At 41.5% G+C, this 21764-nt stretch overlaps 1 protein-coding gene across 1 annotated transcript in view; it reads left to right on the top strand.

Moving 5' to 3' along the window:
• MAPKAP1 (MAPK associated protein 1) overlaps positions 1–21764 on the top strand; it is a 341504-nt gene that overhangs the window by 229918 nt on the left and 89822 nt on the right. The window contains exon 9 of the mRNA XM_077478999.1: positions 21568–21708. Within this exon, the coding sequence (XP_077335125.1) occupies positions 21568–21708 (141 nt within the window). The remainder of the gene's footprint in view (positions 1–21567; positions 21709–21764) is intronic.

Below are 21764 nucleotides of genomic sequence, written 5' to 3'. Positions count from 1 at the left end.
GGCATGTGTGAGAAATATATCATTTAGTGACAACTCTTTGTAAACTTTTTTTTTTGTGTCATTCAATCACTTGGGACAAAATATTCAATGGGCTCAGCATGCCCCTCAGCAGTTTCCTTGGGGTGTCTACTTTCCAAAATGGGGTCATTGGGGGGGGGTGGGTTTGTACTGCCCTACCATTTTAGCACCTCAAGAAATGAGATAGGCAGTCATAAATTAAAAGCTGTGTAAATTCCAGAAAATGTACTTTAGTTTGTAGACGCTATAACTTGCGCAAACTAATAAATATACGCTTATTGACATTTTTTTTTTTTTACTAAAGACATGTGGCTGAATACATTTTGGCCTAAATGTATGACTAGAATTGAGTTTATTCGATTTTTTGTATAACAAAAAGTAGAAAATATATTTTTTTTTCAAAATTTTCAGTCTTTTTCCTTTTATATCGTTAAAAAAAAAAAATCGCAGAGGCAATCAAAAACCATCAAAAGAAAGCTCTATTTGTGGGAAGAAAAGGACACAAATTTCGTTTGGGTACAACATTGCATGACCACGCAATTACCAGTTAAAGTGGTTTGGTACCTAAAAATGAAAGCACATGTTATTAAAATCAACAGATAGCATACTTACCTAAACGAACCCTGAAAAAAAAAAATATTATTTACTTACCTTTTATTTCTGATGTTTCAGCTGACTTCCGGGTTGTCCTCCCGTGGGAGTAGGCGTGGCTATCGTCCTCGCAATGGTCCCTGGGAAATTTGTAAGCTATTTCCCAAGAATCCATGGGGGACAATGAAATTGCGAAATCTCGCGAGATTTCGTTAGGACGCCGGTCACGTGACGAGGACGTGTACAAATTTGCCATTTTTAAAGTGGGCAGGCAGCTGTATCTGCCATTACACTGCTCTCACTGAGCATGTGCAAGATGGAGCGGAGCATGCTGGGAGCCAGACGTCGTCATATACCAGGAAGTAAATGCCTGTGGGCTTCAGACGCCCACAGTTAAAATGGAAAACGCCAGAGCAGGTTTTTATAAGTCATCCTGAGGAAAAGATTAGTCGCGCCGGGGGTCAAATAAACGCCGGACGTGGATGCCAATCGAAGGTAGCACTCGCCCACCTGTGAGACAGGTAAGAAAAAAAAAAAAAAGAGCGGAATCCCACTTTAAAGCAGTGCAGTGCGAAATTGTAAAAAGACCTCTGGTCCTTAGGCGGACAATTGGTCTGGGGCTTAAGTGGTTAACAGTTAATGCCAACTCTAACCCTAGCCCTTAATCCTAACATGCAACTTTGGACACATAAAGGTTCTTCCATTACTTTGATGGAACTTTGATGTGTCTTGAGTAGCAGAGTGTGTAAAGTTGCACTCCATAAACAGAACTGTCATACTTTCCTGTTAGCCAAAAAAAAAAAAAAACTCATAAAAAAAGGCAACACTTGCTTTTTTGGTACTGATCAATTGAAGTCTATTACGTGCAAAATGCAATTTGCTGCAGGAAAAAAAGTCCCTGACCCTTTCCAGAAAACGTACCAGTTTAACCACTAGGGATCTAGGATATAGCAGAATGACTGCTACAGTGCGGCACGCTCTGTGATCAGCGAGTCTGAGACTCGCTGGATCACAGATCTGCGTAAGGGGCCAATGACAGCTGATCACATGATGTCAACACAGCCGGTAATTGTCTAAAAAAAAGCCGATCACCTGCGGCAGTGAGCGGGACATCAGTTCCTCAGTGCCCACCTGTGCCCCCTACAAGTGCTGCCTACCAGTGCCCACCAGCGCCATCTAGTTAGTGCCATATGTCAGTGCCCACAGTACCACCTATCAGTGCCCACAATCGGTGCCTTGACATCAGTGCCATCTATCAGTGCCCATCCGTGCCACCCATCAGGGCCCATCAGTGCCATTTTATCTGTCCCCATCAGTGCCGCCTTATCTGTCCCCATCAGTGCCACCTTAACTGTGCCTATCAATGCCCACCAGTGCAGCCTATCAGTGCCCACCAGTGCTGCCTCATCAGCGCATATCAATGAAGCAGAAAAATTACCTGTTTGCAAAATTTTATAACAAACTATTAAACGTGATTTTATTTTTTCAAAATTTTCCATCTTTTTTTGTTTAGCAAAAAATAAAAACCCCAGCTGTAATTAAATACCACCAAACGAAAGCTCTATTTGTGGGAAAAAAATTATAACAATTTATTTTGGGTACAGTGTTGTATGACTGCGCAATTGTCATTCAAAGTGCATCAGCGCCGAAAGCTGAAAATTGGTCTGGGCAGGAGGGGGGTTTAAGTGCCCAGTAAGTAAGTGGTTAAAATGCACAGATGTGAACCAGATCCCTGGGAAACCATGTTAAATGGACTGTAGTGTTAGCACTAAACAACGAATAGGTATGAACCAAGGGTTAATCAGAGTTGTAAGCAGTTTCGCAGTTGATAGCACTTAAAGTGATTGTAAAGTCTCTTTTTTTTTTTCCATGAAAATAACACAGGTATTCTACTTGACTGCTCTGTTGCAGTGGATTTGCACAGAACAGCCCGCATCCTCTTCTTCTTGGGTCCACCTTCTGTGCTCCTGGCTCCTCCCTCCTGATCAGTACCCCACTTTACTATGGGGTCACCCGAGCCAAGTCAAAGCTCCTTGTGTCCATTCAGACACTGAGTCCTGACCTGCCCCTGCCCCCTCTCTCCCCTGATTGGCTAGCTGAGCCAATGGCGCCGCTGCTGTGTCTCAACCAATCGGGAGGGAGAATCTCAGACGGCTGACGGCTCGTGGACATCGCTGGACAGAGAGGGAACTCAGGTAGGTGTTAGGGGGGTTGCTACACAAATAGGTTTTTTATCTTCAAAACATGCTGGTAGGTTAATTAGATCCAGTCTAAAATTGGTCCTAGTATGTGTTTGTAAGCACGTCAGGACCCTACGGGGTAAAGGACTGTGCTACTCCCAGACAGATACTGGCGGCAAGCGCCCTGGGGCGATTTGGTTCGCATAGCCAGCGCTATACAAGTCACTCATTCATTCATTCATTCTAATGCATAGCATGCATTTGAGATAACTCCTTTTAAACCTTAAACATAGCATCATGCCTTTACAACTCCTTTAAACTTAGGAAAAAAAAAACTCAGGTCAGCAGACTTGAAAAATGCAGATAAATTAAATATAGGATCTAATGCATACAATCTGGAGGGACACAAGCGGTAATGCATGTTTCCATTGATGTATTTACCTAACCAAGAATCAAATCTGATTGATTACTGTGAACCTATTTAGTTCTCCTTGCTGCAGCAGGTAGTTCAGCTATGACACATTGCACTTTGTGTCTGTGTTTTTGTTTTTTTTGTTTTTTACTTAGATATTTATGGTTGTACATTTATTAGTCCTTCTTTGCTCAGCCTTGTTGGAATATGGTGGCATTTCTCTAATTTATATTAATTATCTACATAAAGGCAAGTTTATTTCCTCTCGTATTACAAGGCACTTCCATTTAAACAAAACAATGACGTCTTCATTAATCTGTCTCTGAAATCCCAAGTCTATGGCTTTTAGGTCCTGCATTAGCAAGTGCAGTAAGCTGCATGTCATGCTGTCTCCGCAAGAGGCTAAATCACAGTTTCTGCCATATTTTATGCAGCACTTTATTTAAAAGCATCTGACTGATTATTTCCCGGCTCCCAATGCTGGCATCATGGGGGCTATATTTAAACAAAATCCGTCAAAAACCTTCATTTCCAAATTGGTTGTGATCCAAAATATCATAAAAGGGCAGCAAATGTCTGGTGTTCCGGCGTGTTATTTTTTAAAGTAATAGACGTTTTTGGCTTAATGAGCAGTTACCTTCATTATAACTAATAGCTTTAAGGAAAAACAGGGTGTTAGTAAAGAAGGATATATGAGTTTGATAATGGGCCTAATGGCAGTTTTATGGGAAAAAGTTGTTAAAATGTCCCAGTGCCTAAATCAGGGTGAAGACTGGGATTAACCTCTTGTGTACTGGAAGGAGCTGCAGTCACTCAACTCAAGTATATGACATTAAGGGAGGGTCAGGGGTCAGTATTCACATTAGTTGGTCAAAAACCATCTATGTTACTTGGAGGTATGAAACGGGTACACAGGTATGAAAATTTGCCAATTGTATACACAAAGGAATGCAGTCTAGCTGTATGATGACTAATTTTCTTCTGGACTTTGATTCGGTGCAGTAACTAGAAAAAAATATATATAAATCAAATCAGCGTTTGGTGTGACCACCTTTGGGGTCAACACAGCAGCAATTATCATAGGCACAGTTAACTCACAAGGTTAGGTTGGTCCAAGAATCCTGGAGATCTTGCCGTAGTTCTGCCACAAATTTTGGCTGTCTTACTACTTCTGCCTTTGCAAGTAATTCAAAACTCCAGAGGCCATTCTACTGCACTATTTTTTGTTCTTTTTACTGCAGGATATGATTTTGTCCATGTATTTGAGTTCATTGCCATGCTTCTACCATTTCTGAGCTTAAAGAGGTGCTGGAGATCTTTTGGCTTTAAAAAAGCGTGAAGCATTTCTCATCTGTGGCACTCAGTATCCAGTTTTCTTGTGCTTCTGTATTTTTGCTTGGGAGAGACCTTGCTGGTTCAAGATGACAACCTGGTGTTTTGTTGCTATGCTCATGTTTGGCATACGATTTTAAGGTTTAACCACTTAAGGACCAGGCCTATTTTTCAAACTTGTTGTTTACAAGTTAAAATCTGTTTTTTTTGCTATAAAATTATTTGGAACCCCCAAACCTTATATGTATTTTTTTCAGACACCCTGGAGAATAAAATAGCAGTCGTTGCAACACTTTATCATACCATATTTGTTCAGCGGTCTTACAAATGCAATTTTTTGGGAAAAAAATACACTTTTTTGAATAAATAACTAAGAAAAGAGTAAAGTTATATCGTGAAAGATAATGTTACGCCAAGTAAATTGATACCCAACATGTCATGCTTGAAAATTGCGCCCGCTCATGGAATGGCGACAAACTTTAACCCTTAAAAATCTCTATAGGCGATGTTTAAAAATTTCTACAGGTTACCAGTTTTGAGTTATAGAGGAGGTCTTTTGCTCTCACTCTAATGATTGCAATGATACCTCACATGTGGTTTGAACACCATTTACATATGAGGGCACGCTATAATTTTCTTATTTATTTTCTTATTTAATTTTTATTTTTACACTGTTAATGTAAACATCCCTTGTAATATAAAAAAAGCATGATAGGACCTGTTTAATGTGAGCTATGGGGTCAAAAACACCTCTGATCTCACATTTACACTTAAATGCAATAATAATAGAAAAAAATTATTATTTTTTTTTTAAAGGGCGCTGGGCGGAAGTGACATTTGATGCTGTTTTGTCATCAAGTCGCGTTTGGGGTATCATTCCCTCACTCAACACAGTGCCTCTGAGGGGAAAGGACCGGATCGTCTTCGCCCCTACTGACGGCTCCAGTAAACGGAGATGACCAGAATGCGGTGGAGACAACCGGAGCGCGGCAAAGGGGGGTGGTCACCCCTCCTGCCACCGATTTAAAAATGATCTTGTGATGAATACACCAATGAGACCACTTTTTTCTTAAAGCCGACCGCCTGCTGTTTCAGAAAATGCCAGGGTTATGGCAGCTATCTGCTGTCATAACTCCGGTATTCAACATACGGACGTATAATCATGGCGGGCGGTCCGGAAGTGGTTAAAGAGTACATTGCCTTTTCACAAAAAATGGTGAACCAAATCCAAATACCCTTGCAGCCTCTACAGACCTACTGCACAAAGAGGCAATGCTGCCAGTGTAGCAGGCTGTACACTGTAATACACAGCCTAGACGTGCGTATCGATCATAATGTTCAATAAGTTAGAGCTCAGTAGTTATTGAGAGCTAGATTGAGATCATTTGAGCTTTGTGACATGGTGCATTATCCTGCTGGAAGGAGCCACCAGAAGATGGGCACACTGTAGTCATATGGGGATGGACATGGTCAGCAACAATACTCAGGTAGGCAATGACGTTTAAACAATGCTCAATTGGTACTAAGGGGCCCAAAAGGAAAATATCCCCCACACCATTACACCACCACCACCAGCCTGAACCATTCATACAAAGCAGGATGGGCCCATGCTTTCACGTTTACGCTAAATTTTGACCCCACCATCTGAATGTTGCAGCTGAAATCGAGACACGTTAGACCAGGCAACGCTTTTTTCCAATCTTCTATTGTCCGATTTTGGTGAGCCTGTGGGAATTATAGCCTCAGTTTCCTGTTAGCTGAAAGCAGTGGCACACTGTGTGGTCTGCTGCTGTAACCCATCTGCTTCAAGGTTCGATGTGTTGTGCATTTAGAGATGGTATTCTGCATACTTTGGTTGTAACGATTGCTTATTTGAGTTAATGCTGCCTTTCTATCATTTTAACCAGTCTGCCCATTCTCCACTGACATAAACAAGGCATTTTCATCCACACAAGGGCCGTTCACTGGATATTTTCTCTTTTTCGGACCATTCTCTGTAAACCCTAAAGATTCTTGTGCACAGAAATCCCAGTAGATCAGCAGTTTTATCCCCTTTCTTCCCCATTCTGATGCTCAGTGAACAGCAAGTCATCTTCACCACATTTAGATGCCTAAATGCATTGAGTTGCTGCCATGTGATTGGCTGCTTAGCAATTTGTGTTACCAAGCAGTTGAATAGGAATACCTAATAAAGTGGCCGGTGAGTGTATATTTAGGGTGATTGTCCTGCTGCAGAATAAATATTGTAATGATCATACCTGATGGCTTTGCATGATAGACAGATGAATGGTATTGCATGACAGATCTGCCTAGACTTTTCAACTTTGAGTGGACCATTCATTCAAATACAAAAATGCAGCATCAAACCTGCAAACAGGCTGCAACATTTATTACTGTTGCCTGCTGATAAACATCCTTCGCCTTCAGCAAGCAAACTGCCTTCTGTTTCAGCTAAACATTAATACACTGCTGAGGATGTGACACAGCTCATCGAATTCATTCTTACACACAACTACTTCACTTTCAATAATGACATCTATCTCCAGTGTATGGGTACTGCCATGGGTAGCAAAATGGCACCCCAATATGCAAACTTATTTATGGCTGACCTGGAGGACAAATTTCTGAACAGCATACAACAAAAGCCATACAGATATTATCGCTATATTGATGATATCTTCATGATATGGACTGAAGGTGAAGAAAATCTAAACCAATTCTTCTCATTGATCAACACTTTTCACCCATCTATTAAACTAAAAATGGAGTATTCAAACACACATGTCAACTTCCTAGACACTACAGTATACATCAGGGACCACAAGCTTCACACTTCGATATACAGAAAACCGACTGACCGATGTAGCTATCTTCACAGTTCCAGTTTTCACCCGCAACACACTAAACGGGCCATCATACACAGCCAGGCCATCAGATACCACCGAATTTGTTCAGACCCTGAAGACAGAGATAAACATCTCAGAACACTGGCAGACTCCTTCCACAAGAAAGGTTACAAAGAGAAAACCATCAACAACAGCATAAACACAGCCTTGAAAACCCAAAGAGAAAATCTCCTCCAATACACAGAGAAAAAAACAAATAACCGAGTACCTCTAGTCACCACATACAACCCAACACTAGAAGGGATCAAAAAGATAATCAAATATTTACAACCCATTATAACAGAGGATGACACTCTGAAAGGAATATTCCAACAACCCCCATTATTGGCTTTCAGACAACCACCCAACCTCAGACACAAACTAATCAGCAGGAAACTTCACTCTGATTATGATGACACAAATAATGGAAGCAAACCCTGCAATAAAAAGCGCTGCAAACTATGCAACCAGATCAATCCATCCAAAAGTGTCACACACACAAATGGGACCTTCAATATCATGGGATCTTACAACTGTACCTCCAGCAATGTTGTATACCTCATCCAATGCAAAAGGTGCAGCAAAGGATCTTATGTTGGTGAAACAGGACAGAAGTTGCAAACGAGGATGAATTTACACAGACACACCATCAAGGAACATAAAGAAGACAGTTTATGTACACCTGTTGGACATCACTTCTCACAACCGGACCACACTATAGAAGACCTCAATGTTTTAGTTCTTAAAGGGAATTTCAGAACTATCCAGGAAAGGAAAACCTTTGAACTAAGAATGATAATTCTTTTTGACACAAAAAATAATGGCCTGAATTTAGATATAGGTTTCCTCACTCATTATACTAAAGTTTTACAACCCCCTCTGTGACTAGCAACCCCCCCTCCATTCCATAGCTCTCCCTCTGTCTTATCTCACTAACTCTTCTCTTATCTTTATTGCCCCATTGATTTGTATGTGTTTTTTTTGTTTTCTCTCTTCTTTCCCTCAGAGGTGTTTTTTTTTTTTTTTTTGGTTTGGTTTTACATTCTGCTTAAAAATTTGTAAATCAGTACTGCTTGGACCTTGAAGAAGGGGACATACCCGAAAGCTTGTCCAGCTAAACATTTCAAATTTGGACTCATCAGTCCAGAGAATCTTTCATGAAGACCACTTTTGACCAGCCTTCTTTGGACTGTGGATGGATGCACCAAGTTCCTATTGGTTTCTGCCAGGTCTGAGCTGATGGTGCTACTGGACTATTTCCAATGTATAGGTGAAGTCGGCATGATGTTTTTTTGTCCTGGTCCTCTTTGCTTCTGCAGAAAAGCTTGGAAAGCACACTTAAAACCAGTCTTCCTTGAAATTTCTGCCTGCAAGGAACCATGATGTAGTTAGACCACCTAGCATCTTATTGTTGTGTTCATACACTAGTAGAATCGCTTTCAAAATATTTCATATTAAGAACATTCATTCCATTTTCTAATGATTGAGGTCAAAATCAACAATTGCTTCCAACCACAGCGACGAGAACATTTGAAAAATGCAAATGTGTTTTCTTGAATTAAATTGCTAGCAATGTATGTGGTTTTTGATCGGTAGCTCATTCTTCCAAAATCAAATTTTGAAAGTGAACAAAATTAAGTACGTTACTTAAATGACATGACATTTATCAAGTCATTGAATGTACTGAGAATTTTCATAGAAAAAAATGTACTAGCATATGGTCAGATTACATTTTTTAACACTGACTGTCTTCAGCATCCTCCTATACAAAAGATATTTAACACATACATGGTAACAGAGCCTCAAATGATGAAGAAGGCACAGGAGAGCAAAGTGGCACCAGTGCCTCTAGGTCTTGCCAGTAGCAGAGTGGGTAGCCACGCCTGGCAGGAGAGGTTGTCAGTGGTCTTCAGTGAAGCAGGCGGGTTGGTAAACAGCTGGTGGATGGCAAACTGAAGGAGGCTGGTACATGTGTTTCAAGGGTTAGGTCCTCTTCATCAGACCTCTGATGAAAGCCTTCAAAAAATACAAGGTTGAGGGATCATCATCAGCATTCAGACTTTATAAAGAATGCAACAAGAAATGTAAGGGTGCAATAAGGACGGCTAAGATAGAACATGAAAGACATATAGCAGAGGAGAGCAAAAAAAATCCCAAGAAATTCTTTAAGTATGTAAACCATAAAAAAAAGGAGAGGACCGACCATATTGGCCCCATAAAGAATGAGGATGTACATCTGGTTACAAAGGATGGGGAGATGGCGATGGTATTGAATTTATTCTTCTCCTCGGTCTTCAATAGGGAATCGGGGGGCTTTAGTAACCAAAACTACAGTGTTTTATCCTCGTGGCACATCACAGGAAGTATCCCCATGGCTAACAGAGGGCAGAATTAGAAATAGACTTGGGAAACTTAACATTAATAAATCACTGGGACCAGATGGCTTGCACCCGAGGGTACTTAGGGAACTCAGTCAAGTAATTGTCAGACCATTGCTCCAAATTTTTACTGACTGGAATGGTACAAGCTTATTGGAGAAAAGCCAATGTAGCACCAATATTTAAAAAGGGCCCAAAATACATCCATGGGAATTACAGACCAGTTAGCCTAACATCAATAGAATGTAAACTATTGGAGGAGATAAGGGACTATATACAAGATTTTAGTAATGAGCATGGTATCATTAGCAGTAATCAGCATGGATTCATGAAGAATCGTTCTTGCCAAACCAATCTATGAACCTTCTATGAGGAGGTCAGGGGCCATCTAGATAAAGGAAGGCCTGTAGACGTGGTGTATCTGGATTTTGCAAAAGCATCTGACACAGTTCCCCATAAACGTTTACTGTACAAAATAAGGCCCGTTTGCATGGACCATAGGGTGAGTACATGGATTGAAAACTGGCTACAAGGACGAGTTCAGAGGGTGGTGATAAATGGGGAGTACTTGGAATGTTCAGGGGTGGGTAGTGGGGTCCCCCCTGGTTTCTGTGCTGAGACCAATCCTGTTTAATTTGTTCATAAACGACCTGGAGGATGGGGTAAGCAGTTCAATTTGTATTTGCAGATGATACTAAGCTAAACAGGGAAATAACTTATCCGCAGGATGTGGAAACCTTGCAAAAAGATCTGAACAAATGAATGGGGTGGGCAACTACATGGAAAATGAGATTCAATGTAGAAAAATGTAAAATAATGCACTGGGGGAATCTAGGATGGAAAAGGACCTGGGGGTCCTAGTAGATGATAGGCTCAGCAATGACGTGCAATGCCAAGCTGCTGCTAACAAAGCAAACAGAATATTGGCATGCATTAAAAAGGGGATCGACTCCAGAGAATAAACGATAATTCTGCTCTACAAGACTTTGGTCTGGCCACACCTAGAATACTGGGCACCAGTCCTCAGGAAGGGTGTACTGGAAATGGAGCGAGTACAAAGAAGGGCAACAAAGCTAATATAGTGTCTGGAGGATATTAGTTATGAGGAAAGGTTTGCGAGCATTGAACGTATTCTCTCTGGAGAAGAGACGCTTGAGAGGGGATATGATTTCAATATACAAATACCGTACTGGTGACCCCACAATAGGGGTAAAACTTTTTTGCGGAAAGGAGTTTAACAAGACTCCTGGCCACTCATTAAAATTAGAAGAAAAGAGGTTTAACCTTAACCACTTAACAACCGCCCATAGCCGAATGATGGCTACAGGGCGGTTGTTTAACTCTGGGAGGACGTCATATCGCGGACGTTTACCACGTGATCGCTCCGTCAAATGACGGAGTAATCACTTTTAAACAAACCGGCGTCATAAAATGATTCGACCGATCGGTACAGCAGAGGGGGAAGAGATCAGTGTCAGCAGCGCTGTGGGCTGCATCTGCAGTGCCCACATCGCTGCTCACCGAAAATGAACTCCTCAATTCCCTGCCATTACTCTGCAATACCCTGCAACACTCTGCAATGCTCTGCAACACCCGCCAATACCCTGCAACACTCTGCAATGCTCTGCAACACCCGCCAATACCCTGCAACGCTCTGCAACACCCGCCAATACCCTGCAACACCCGCCAATACCCTGCAACGCAATACTCTGCAACGCCATACTCGAAGATACCCAGCCATAGTCGGTGATACCCTGCAATACCCAGCCATAGACATCCCCCCCCCCTCCCGCCGCCCTCCGATGCTTCTACCGACTCGCCAATACGATCAAAGCCAGAATCTTTTTTTTTTTTTTTTTTTTTTTTTTTTTTTTTTAGGCTTCCCAGCTTAGAGGTGAGATGTGGGGTCTTATTGACTCCATATCTCACTGTAAAGAGGACCTGTCATGCCATATTCCTATTACAAGGGATGTTTACATTCCTTGTAATAGGAATAAAAGTGATCAAAAAATTTATTTTTAGGGGAAAAAATGTCAAACTAAAATAAATAAAGTAAAATGAACAATAACTTTTTTTTTTTTTAAAGCGCCCCTGTCCCCATGTGCTCGCATGCAGAAGCGAACGCATACGTAAGTCCCGCCCACATATGAAAACGGTGTTCAAACCACACATGTAAGGTATCGCTGCGAACGTTAGAGAGAGAGCAATAATTCTAGCCCTAGACCTCCTCTGTAACTCAAAACATATAACCAGTAAGAAAAATTTAAATCGTCGCCTTTGGGGATTTTTAAGTAGCGACGTTTGGCGCCATTCCACGAGCGTGTGCAATTTTGAAGAGTGACATGTTAGGTATCTATTTACTCAGCGCAACTTCATCTTTCATATTATGCAAAAATTGGGCTAACTTTACTGTTTTTTTTTTAAGCACAAAACAGTTTTTTTTCCAAAAAAAAGCATTCGAAAAATTGCTGCGCAAATACCTTGTGAGATAAAAAGTTGCAACGACCACCATTGTATTCTCCAGGGTGTTTGCTAAAAAAAATATATATAATGTTTTGGGATTCTATGTAATTTTCTAGCAAATAAATGATGATTTTTACATGTAGGAGAGAAATGTCAGAATTGTCCTAGGTGCTCCAGAACGCCTGATGGCGCTCCCTGCAGGTTAGGCCTCTGTATGTGGCCACACTGTGTAAAAGTCTCACACATGTGGTATCGCCGTACTCGGGAGTAATAGCAGAATGTGTTTTGGGGTGTAATTTGTGGTATGCATATGCTGTGTGTGAGAAATAAACTGATAATATGACAATTTTGTGAAAAAAAAAAAAAGTAAAAAAATCTTGATTTTGCAAAGAATTGTGGGAAAAAATGGCAACTTCAAAAAACTCATCATGCCTCTTACTAAATACCTTGGAATGTCTTCTTTCCAAAAAGGGGCCATTTGGGGGGTATTTGTACTTTTCTGGCATGTTAGGGTCTCAAGAATTGAAATAGGCCGTCAGTCCTTCAGGTGTGATCAATTTTCAGATATTGGCACCATAGCTTGTGGACTCTATAACTTTCACAAAGACCAAATAATATCCACCAATTTGTACTTATTTTTTACCAAAGATATGTAGTAGTATAAATTTTGGCCAAAATTTATGAAGAAAAAATTACTAATCTGCTAAATTTTATAACAGAAACGAAGAAAAATTCATTTTTTTACAGAATTTTCTGTATTTTTTCTTTTATAGCACAAAAAATAAAAAACCGAGCAGTGATTAAATACCACCAAAAGAAAGCTCCATTTGTGTGAAAAAAAGGACAAAAATTTCATATAGGTCCAGTGTTGCATGACTGAGTAATTGTCATTCAAAATGTGAGAGCACCGAAAGCTGAAAATTGGTCTGGTTATTAAGGGTGTTTAAGTGCCCAGTGGTCAAGTGGTTAAACTACTTAGAGGGTTCTTTACTGTAAGAGCGACAAGGATTGTATGAGTCTATTATTTAGCTTGGTTTGTGAGTATAAAAATGTTTGTCTAATTTTATAAATATATTATTCTAATAAATAGTAATGCACAAGGCTGCTGCACTCTTTTATTTTTTTCTTGGTCGTTTTGCTACTGTCTAGAGGTAGCAGGGGGTTTATATGAGATCTGTTCAACTGGTTGCATTGGCTAATGGGAAGCTTATAGAAAATATAGCCTATTTGTCTTTATTTTATGAAATTCATTTATTTATCAAATGATTATTTCAGCTGTTTCCTTGTTCTGTACAATACCCATGGATAGTAGAAGATTGCCATCCATTTTCCACTTGTTCAGGCTCACTGGACACAGTGCAGTATCATCACTTATTAAAGTGATTGTAAAGGCCCCTTTAAAAAAAAAAAAAAAAAAGTTATGCTTGCATTTCCTGCTCTGTTGCGGTGGATTTGCACCGAGCTGCCAAGGTACTCGTCTTCTCTGCTCCCTCTTCTGTGATCCTGGCCCCTCACTCCTGTTCACTGCCCCCACAGCAAGCATCTTGCTATGCGGGCACCCGAGCTGAGTCACAGCTCCCTGTGTCCATTCAGACACAGCCCTGACCCATCCCCGCCCCTCTCTCCCCTGATTGGCTATCTGACTTTGATTGAAAGCAGGGGCAGCCAATGGCAGCCTCTCTGTCCAGTTAAATCCTTGAGTGTCTCAGCCGTCCGAGATTCTCCTGATTGGCTGAGACACAGCAGCAGCACCATTGGCTCCCCCTGCTGTCAATCAAAGTCAGCTAGTCAATCAGGGGTGAGAGGGGGTGGGGCCAGGTCAGGGCTCCGTGTCTGAATGAACACACGGGCTGCTGCACGCAAAAGGCTTTTTATCTTAAAGCGGTGTTCTGCTTAAAAATTTTTTTCTTTAAAACCAGCAGCTACACATACTGCAGCTGCTGGCTTTTAACAATAGGACACTTACCTGTCCTGGAGTCTCGCAATGTCGGCACTGCAGCTTTTGTTTCCATCAGCTGTCGAGTGTTGCCACCGCCATTGCTGATAAGGGAACCCAGCAATGTAGCCTTATGGCTTCACGCCAGGAACGCTACTGTGCATCCTACTGGCCCGGCGACAAGGAGAGGAGGAGGGAGCCCTGGCAATGGGATACCTGTCAAAGACATTTATCCTTACCATCCCCCACCCCCCCCCCCCCCCGAAACTTGTCAATTGTTGCACTGGAAGGGGGAGAGGAGACAAATGAGCGCAAGTTCCACTTTTGGGTGGAACTCCGCTTTAATGCATCATAGACTGTACAATAACTTGGTGGTTTGAGAGCGTTTTTCAAGGCAACGCAAAAATGTTTTAATACATTTTGATTTGATATACAAGTGGTGTCTTAATTTACAAGTAGTATCATGTCACAACAGAGTATACAAGAGAAGAAAGGCGCCTCTAAGTGTAGCAATATGGTTACATTTAATGAAGGTACAACATTTAGCACCATATTGCTACACTTAGAGGCGCCTCTCTTCTCTTTAATACTTTTTAGCTCCTACTGGATTTTGCTTCTAATTCCCTTGTGGAGGCTTCCTTTTGTGGATGAACATTTTATGGTTACACAACCTATCACGTTGCTATAATCTTTTTATATGGACTATAAACTGAATGACCTATGAAGAAATGGTGGTGGAATGAATCATTTGAGTGGTGAAATTTGCTTTGATATACAAGTGCTTTGGATTACAAGCATGTTTCTGGAACGAATTATGCTCGCAGTCCAAGGTTTTACAATAAAAAACCTTCTGCCTTTACATCCCCTTTAAGCCCATTGGTGTGAAGTGGAGTGGTTATTGTAGCAACATCAGCCTAAAAAGACAACCTGTCCTTTCTGGAAATAGTTAGACAAACTACATCTCGCAGGCCAAAAATGCTAAAATCCCATGTACATCGTTTGATGGTAATGTCTTTCTATGACTGTATGTTTCCTTAACCATCAGGGACGATACCAGATGCCTGTTGTTATTTTTTTATTTACTTATTTTTTTTTATTAGGTTTTACTTTAAAGTTTACATTAGACAATCAGTCGATCATATCACTCAAAGCTAACTCAAGCTTTATGAAGACCCAACTCAACTGATCAATCTAAAAAAAAAATTATATGACACTTTAAGAGAAAAAAAAATGCTACGGGGTGATTTTATCTTTACGTCAAGGTTGCATTCCTTGATGTGTCAATGTAATTCATACTTTTCGACTTTAAATAATGGTAACTGGTGTAGTATGAGCTTGATATTGACCACATTACACCCTATAGATGTGAGTGATGAGACCTGCCATACATTAATTACCTTAAAGACTGTATTGTACGTGTGACGGCCAGCACCGCAGGTGTGTAATAGCTACACTCATCTTCCCAGAACTGGTCAGTCTATCAGGAGAAAAAATATTGTATACTATATTTTTGGGTTGAACTAGGTGGACTTGTGTCTTTTTATAACCTGACTAACTATGTAACAATATAAAAAAAAAAGGGAGATGTGACCTGACACATCCATAATAACAAACCTCTATCCCTATGAAACATGTATAAAACAAGGAAAAAACATTGGGACTTTAAATGAGGGATGTCGATGCTATTACCAATGCATTGGTGTCAATAGTTTACTGTATTTTTCGCTCCATAAGACACACCTGACCATAAGACGCACCTAGGTTTTAGAGGTTGAAAACAAGAAAAAATATTCTGAACCAAATGGTGTACTAAAATATTTTCCAGTGCCCATGAAATGCAGAGTGACCTTTACCATAGAAAGTATTAGTAGGGTATTACAGAGTATTGGCAGGGTATGGCAGAGTATTGGCAGAGTACTGGCAGGGTATGGAGGGATGGCTGTGACTGCCCTTGTCACAGAGCAGCGCTGTGGGCACTACAGATGCAGCCCACAGCGCTGCTGCCATCCGATCTCTCCTCTCCACTGTACAGATCTGTACACAGAGGGGAGAGAGGAACCGGTGTCATCATGACGCCGGTTTGTTTACAAGTGATTGCTCCGTCATTTGACGGAGCGATCACTTTTCAAATGGCGGGTGCACCAAGATGGCCGCCGTTCTGGAGCTAAGCCGAAGCCGCGGCCTTTCCTAAGGCCGGGGAGCGTTCCGGATCGTGGCGGGGACGGTGCCAATCGTATATTCGGGCCATATCCCTCCAGCTGAAAGAATCAAAGACAGAGCTTCTTATCTTACACCCAAATCATAAGCCCGCAACCAAAACCTCCTGGTCTCCACCAACCGTCTTTGGGCAGATTATCTCCCCAAAGACCAAAGCGAAGAGTCTCGGGGTTATTTTAGACGCACAAATGTCAATGGATGCGCAAATAGGATCTGTAGTCAGTGGATCTCACCATCTGCTGCGCATGCTTCGCAGACTCATCCCTTTTATCCCAAAGAATGACAAAGCAGTGGTAGTTGGAACAATCATTAATTCACGACTGGACTACGCAAACTCGCTTTACATAGGATTACCACAATATCAACTTGCGCGATTACAACTGATCCAAAACACGGCGGCAAGGCTGATAACAGGAAAAAAACCCTGGGAATCCAACTCTCCTTCGCTGAGAACTTACATTGGCTAACCGTAAAAAATCGGATCACGTTCAAGACCCTTTGCCTCACCCACAAATGCGTGCATAGAGAAGCTCCACAATACCTAATGGAGAAAATAAATCATTACACACCAAACCGCAGTCTTCGATCAGCCAACAAAAACCTCCTCCTCGTGCCCAAAGCCCGGTATAAATCCAGGGGGGATCGGAGATTCGCTGTCCAAGGGCCTCGGCTATGGAATGCTCTACCAATCAACATCCGCCTGGAAGAAAATCACCTGGCTTTTAGGAAAAAACTCAAGACCTTCCTCTTTTAGCAGATGATCAAAGCTCGCCACAGCGCCTAGAGGCGATTCAGTTCGTATTGTGCGCTATACAAGTATTTCATTCATTTCATTCATTCATAAGACGCGGGCACATTTCCCCCCATATTTCTGGGGGGAAAAAGTGCGTCTTATAGTCTGAAAAAAAAAATGATATAAATTACATATTATGTATTTACAGGTTAAATTTCAAAACCATATGCAGAAACAGATAAACAGATACCATTTACAGAATTGGCATATAATAAATGGCTAATACATAAATAGCAAGCACAAGCCAGTTGAGCAAAAAGATGAATCAAACTTGTCTGTGGACCCTGTAAACTTTACGCGTTTCATGGCTCACAACCAATCGCCATGAGTTTGATGCAATAGTAGCCTATAAAAATAATTGTCAAAAAATGTGTTATTAAATCTTTCCCATAGGTGTTAACGGGTCTATTACTTACAATATAGGCTCGAACCAAAACCCTGCTCATTCTGTTAAAAGGGAAGCACGGGGCCCCAAGACAAAATATCTGATCCGGGGCTGAGGCAGGAATCTCGCCCAGATCGAGGGAACAGCCAGGTATATGCTAGAATGCCACAACACAATCCATGTGTGTGGTGCATATTGTGGTCGTGTCTTAACCACATGTATCTAAAATCTGAAAATAAATAAGTGTATGTGAAAAATGGGATACTATATATATATATATATATATATATATATATACATATACATATATATATATATATATATATATATATATATATATTATCTCACAGAAGTTGGTACACCCTTCACATTTTTGTAAATATTTTTATATATTTTCATGTTACAACACTGAAGAAATGACACTTTGCTACAATGTAAAGTAGTGAGTGTACAGCTTGTATAACAGTGTCAATTTGCTGTCCCCTCAAAATAACTCAACACGCAGCCATTTATGTCTAAACGGCTAGCAACAAAAGTGAGTACACCCCTAACGGAAAATGCCCAAATTGTGTCCAATTAGCCATTTTCCCTCCCTGGTGTCATGTGACTTGTTAGTGTTACAAGGTCTCAGGTGTGAATGGGATGCAGGTGTGGTGAATTTGGTGTTATAACTCTCATTCTCTCATACTGGTCACTGGAAGTTTAACATGGCAAAAAACTCTGAGGAGCTGAAAAAAAGAATTCTTGCGCTACATAAAGATGGCCTAGGCTATAGGAAGATCGCCAAGACCCAGAATCTGCAGCACATGGCCAAGACCATACAGCCGTTTAACAGGACAGGTTCCACTCACAACAGGCATCGCCATGGTCGACCAAAGAAGTTGAGTGCACGTGCTCAGCGTCATATACAGAGGTTGTCTTTGGGAAATAGACATATGAGTACTGCCAGCATTGCTGCAGAGGTTGAAGGGGTGGGGAGTCAGCCTGTTAGTGCTCAGACCATACACCGCACACTGTATCAAAATGTTCTACACGGCTGTAGTCCCAAAAGGAAGCCTCTTCTAAAGATGATGCAAAAGAAAACCCACAAACGGTTTGCTGAAGACAAGCAGACTAAGGACATGGATTACTGGAACCATGTCCTTAGACCGAGATAATCTTATTTGGTTCAGATGGTGTCAAGCGTTTGTGATGGCAACCAGGTAAGGAGTACAAAAACCAGTGTGTCTTGCCCACAGTCAAGCATGGTGGTGGGAGTGTCATGGTCTGGGTCTGCATGAGTGCTGCCGACACTTGGGGAGCTACATTTAATTGAGGAAACTATTAATGCCAACATGTACTGTGACATACTAAAGCAGAGCATGATGCCCTCCCTTCGGAGACTGGGCTGCAGGTCAGTATTCCAACATAACGACCCCAAACGCACCTCCAAGATGACCACTGCCTTGCTAAAGAAGCTGAGGATAAAGGTGATGGACTGGCCAAGCATGTCTCCAAAACCATATTGCCCATCTATGAGGCATCCTCAAATGGAAGGTGGAGGAAAGTCTCTAACATCCCCCAGCTCTGTGATGTCATCATGGAGGAGTGGAAGAGGACTCCAGCAGCAACCTATGAAACTCTGGTGAACTCTATGCCCGAGAGGGTTAAGGCAGTGCTGGAAAATAATGGTGACCACACAAAATATTGACACTTTGTGCCCAATTTGGACATCTTCACTTAGGAGTGTACTCACTTTTGTTGCCAGCGGTTTAGATATTAATGGCTGTGTGTTGAGTTATTTTGAGGGGACAGCAAATTTACACTGTTATACCAGCTGTACACTCACCACTTTATATTGTAGTGTGTGTATATATATATATATATATATATATATATATATATATATATGAGAAAAAACATAATGTGTATATAGATAGATTAAATGGTGAATGGAGTCAGATGTGACCTCCAATGTGACTTATATGTGTGAAGACATGAAAAGAACCATGGAAAATGTGTCTATCTGGTGATGAATGTATTAGATTTGGCATGCTGGTCAGACCTGGTTGTAATAGTACCCCACAGTCGGGGCGGGTCCCTGCTAACGTCATGCTGAGGAACCAATGGAGGCAAAGGGAGGCAGAGGATACAACTTCCGATATGACATCAGAAGCGGGATCACGCCCACCTAATCTCCAGCGTCGGATGATAAAAACTACCCCACAGTGGGGCATCATATGCAGCCAAGCCCACATCTCAAAGGAGGGGAGAACACCGTCGAGGGAACCCCCCGCTCCCAATCCAGGCTGATTTTATATAGGAGACAACGTTGCAGGAAGGGCCCTAAATAAATAGAAAATATCGCTACAATAGAGAGGCATAATATGGTATCTCATAAAAATAATAAAATGGTGTGGCAGGTCACCAGGAAAGAAACGGTTGTCTTCCACCCAATATGAGAAATAAAAAATGAGAGATGTGACCTGACGCATCCGCAGTAACAAACCTCCATCCCTGTCAAACATATATAAGACAAGGAGGAAAGATTGGGACTGTATACTATACTTTTCTATTACTACTTGCATCTCTCTGGTCACTGTATGTGTAAAAAACTGTATATTAGGTGCTGTGGGAAGCAGTATAGCGTTAGGAAAATCGCTCAAAATAAAAAGATTGTGAGCTGGAATTGGCACTATTTGCAGTAGCACATGAATCAAGAAGCCCCTGTACTAATAACTGGCCATATCAGTAGGGAAACTAAGATATTTGCCATTTATAAAACTTGTGTACTGTATATGACATGTTTTCAGCTTCTAAAAAATGTTTTTGGTTAAAGTGATATTAAAGGCTTGTTTTTTATTTTTTTAAACATGTTATGCATACCTGCTCTGTGAAGTGGTTTTGCCCTGATCCTTCTCTTCTTGTATCATCGGCTCTCCTGTCTCCAACCTCCTACCAAGTGCCCCCACAGCAAGCTGCTTGACTGGCTCAATTTCCGAGCTGCTGCTCCATATGTCCATTTACACATGGAGCGCAGCTCTTCCCTGCCCCACTCTCTTCTTTTTGGCTCACTAGCTGTGATTGATTGTAGCGGGAACCAATGGCTACCGCTGCTGTCTTAGCCAAAGTGGAATGAGAGCTGAGGCTCTCTTGCATATCGCTGGATGGGTATGGGGATCAGGTACGTTTTGGGGTGGGGGGGGGGGCGCTGCTGAATACAGAAGGTTTTTTACCTTCATGCATGGAATGCCTTGAGCATTTTCAACCACTTTAATATATGTTTTTGGTAGCATTACATTGTAGATGAGTAGATTTGTTATTGCTAGCATGTCTTTTACACTTAAAGTGGTTCTAAAGGCTCAAGATTTTTTACCTTCATGCATTCTGTGCATGAAGGTAAAAAACCTTACCTGAACTCAATCTTTCTTCAGCCTCGACTTTCCGGGGATTCTTCCTCCTCACTCATTGGCTGAGAGAGCAGCTGGAGTCATTAGCTCCTGCCACAGTCAATCGCATGCCAGTGACACAATGAAGAGAGAAAGGAGCGGGGATGAGCTGCACTCCATCTGTGAATGGACACAGGGAGCAGTGGCTCGGGAACGAGCCTGCCTGGGTGCCCCCTTAGCAAGCTGCTTGCTCTGGGGGCACGCAGAAGAAAGGAGGGGCCAGGAGGGGAGGAGGATTGGGAAAAGCACAGAGCAGGTAAGTATAACATGTTTGTTCTTTTAATGTAAAATAAAAGCCAAAACTTTAATATTACTTTGAAGAATACATGATGATTTTGTATGACTAATTGTATACTTTGCAGCTCTGGGTCCAGAGTTGAACCTGGGATACTATCTCTATAGTAGCCTAGGTTCATATGGTGTAGCCACTATATTTATTAGAATCCACATCAATCACTGTGTATATTGCAAAAAATGATGGGTAATAAATACATTGTACATAATTTAAACTGTATGTCCTTAAATCCATCATCTTCCTTTTTTTTTAAGGTTCAAGAGGGGAAGAGCCGCAGGAGGAAGAAACCCAAATAGACATAGCCACAGTGCAGGACATGCTTAGCAGTCATCATTACAAATCATTCAAGGTCAGCATGATCCACAGGCTACGATTCACCACAGATGTGCAGCTGGGTGAGTGTTTTCTCCTGTCTCCTGGTCCTACCAACATTTATTTTTATTGAAGTTTC

The sequence above is a fragment of the Lithobates pipiens genome, unplaced genomic scaffold (genome assembly GCF_037356315.1).
Source record: "Lithobates pipiens isolate NorthernLeopardFrog02 unplaced genomic scaffold, aLitPip1_a1.2 Scaffold_1, whole genome shotgun sequence".
Classification (NCBI taxonomy): Eukaryota; Metazoa; Chordata; class Amphibia; order Anura; family Ranidae; genus Lithobates; species Lithobates pipiens.
The sequence above is the reverse complement of the archived record's forward strand: the minus strand, read 5'-3'. Positions and strand labels throughout refer to the sequence as shown.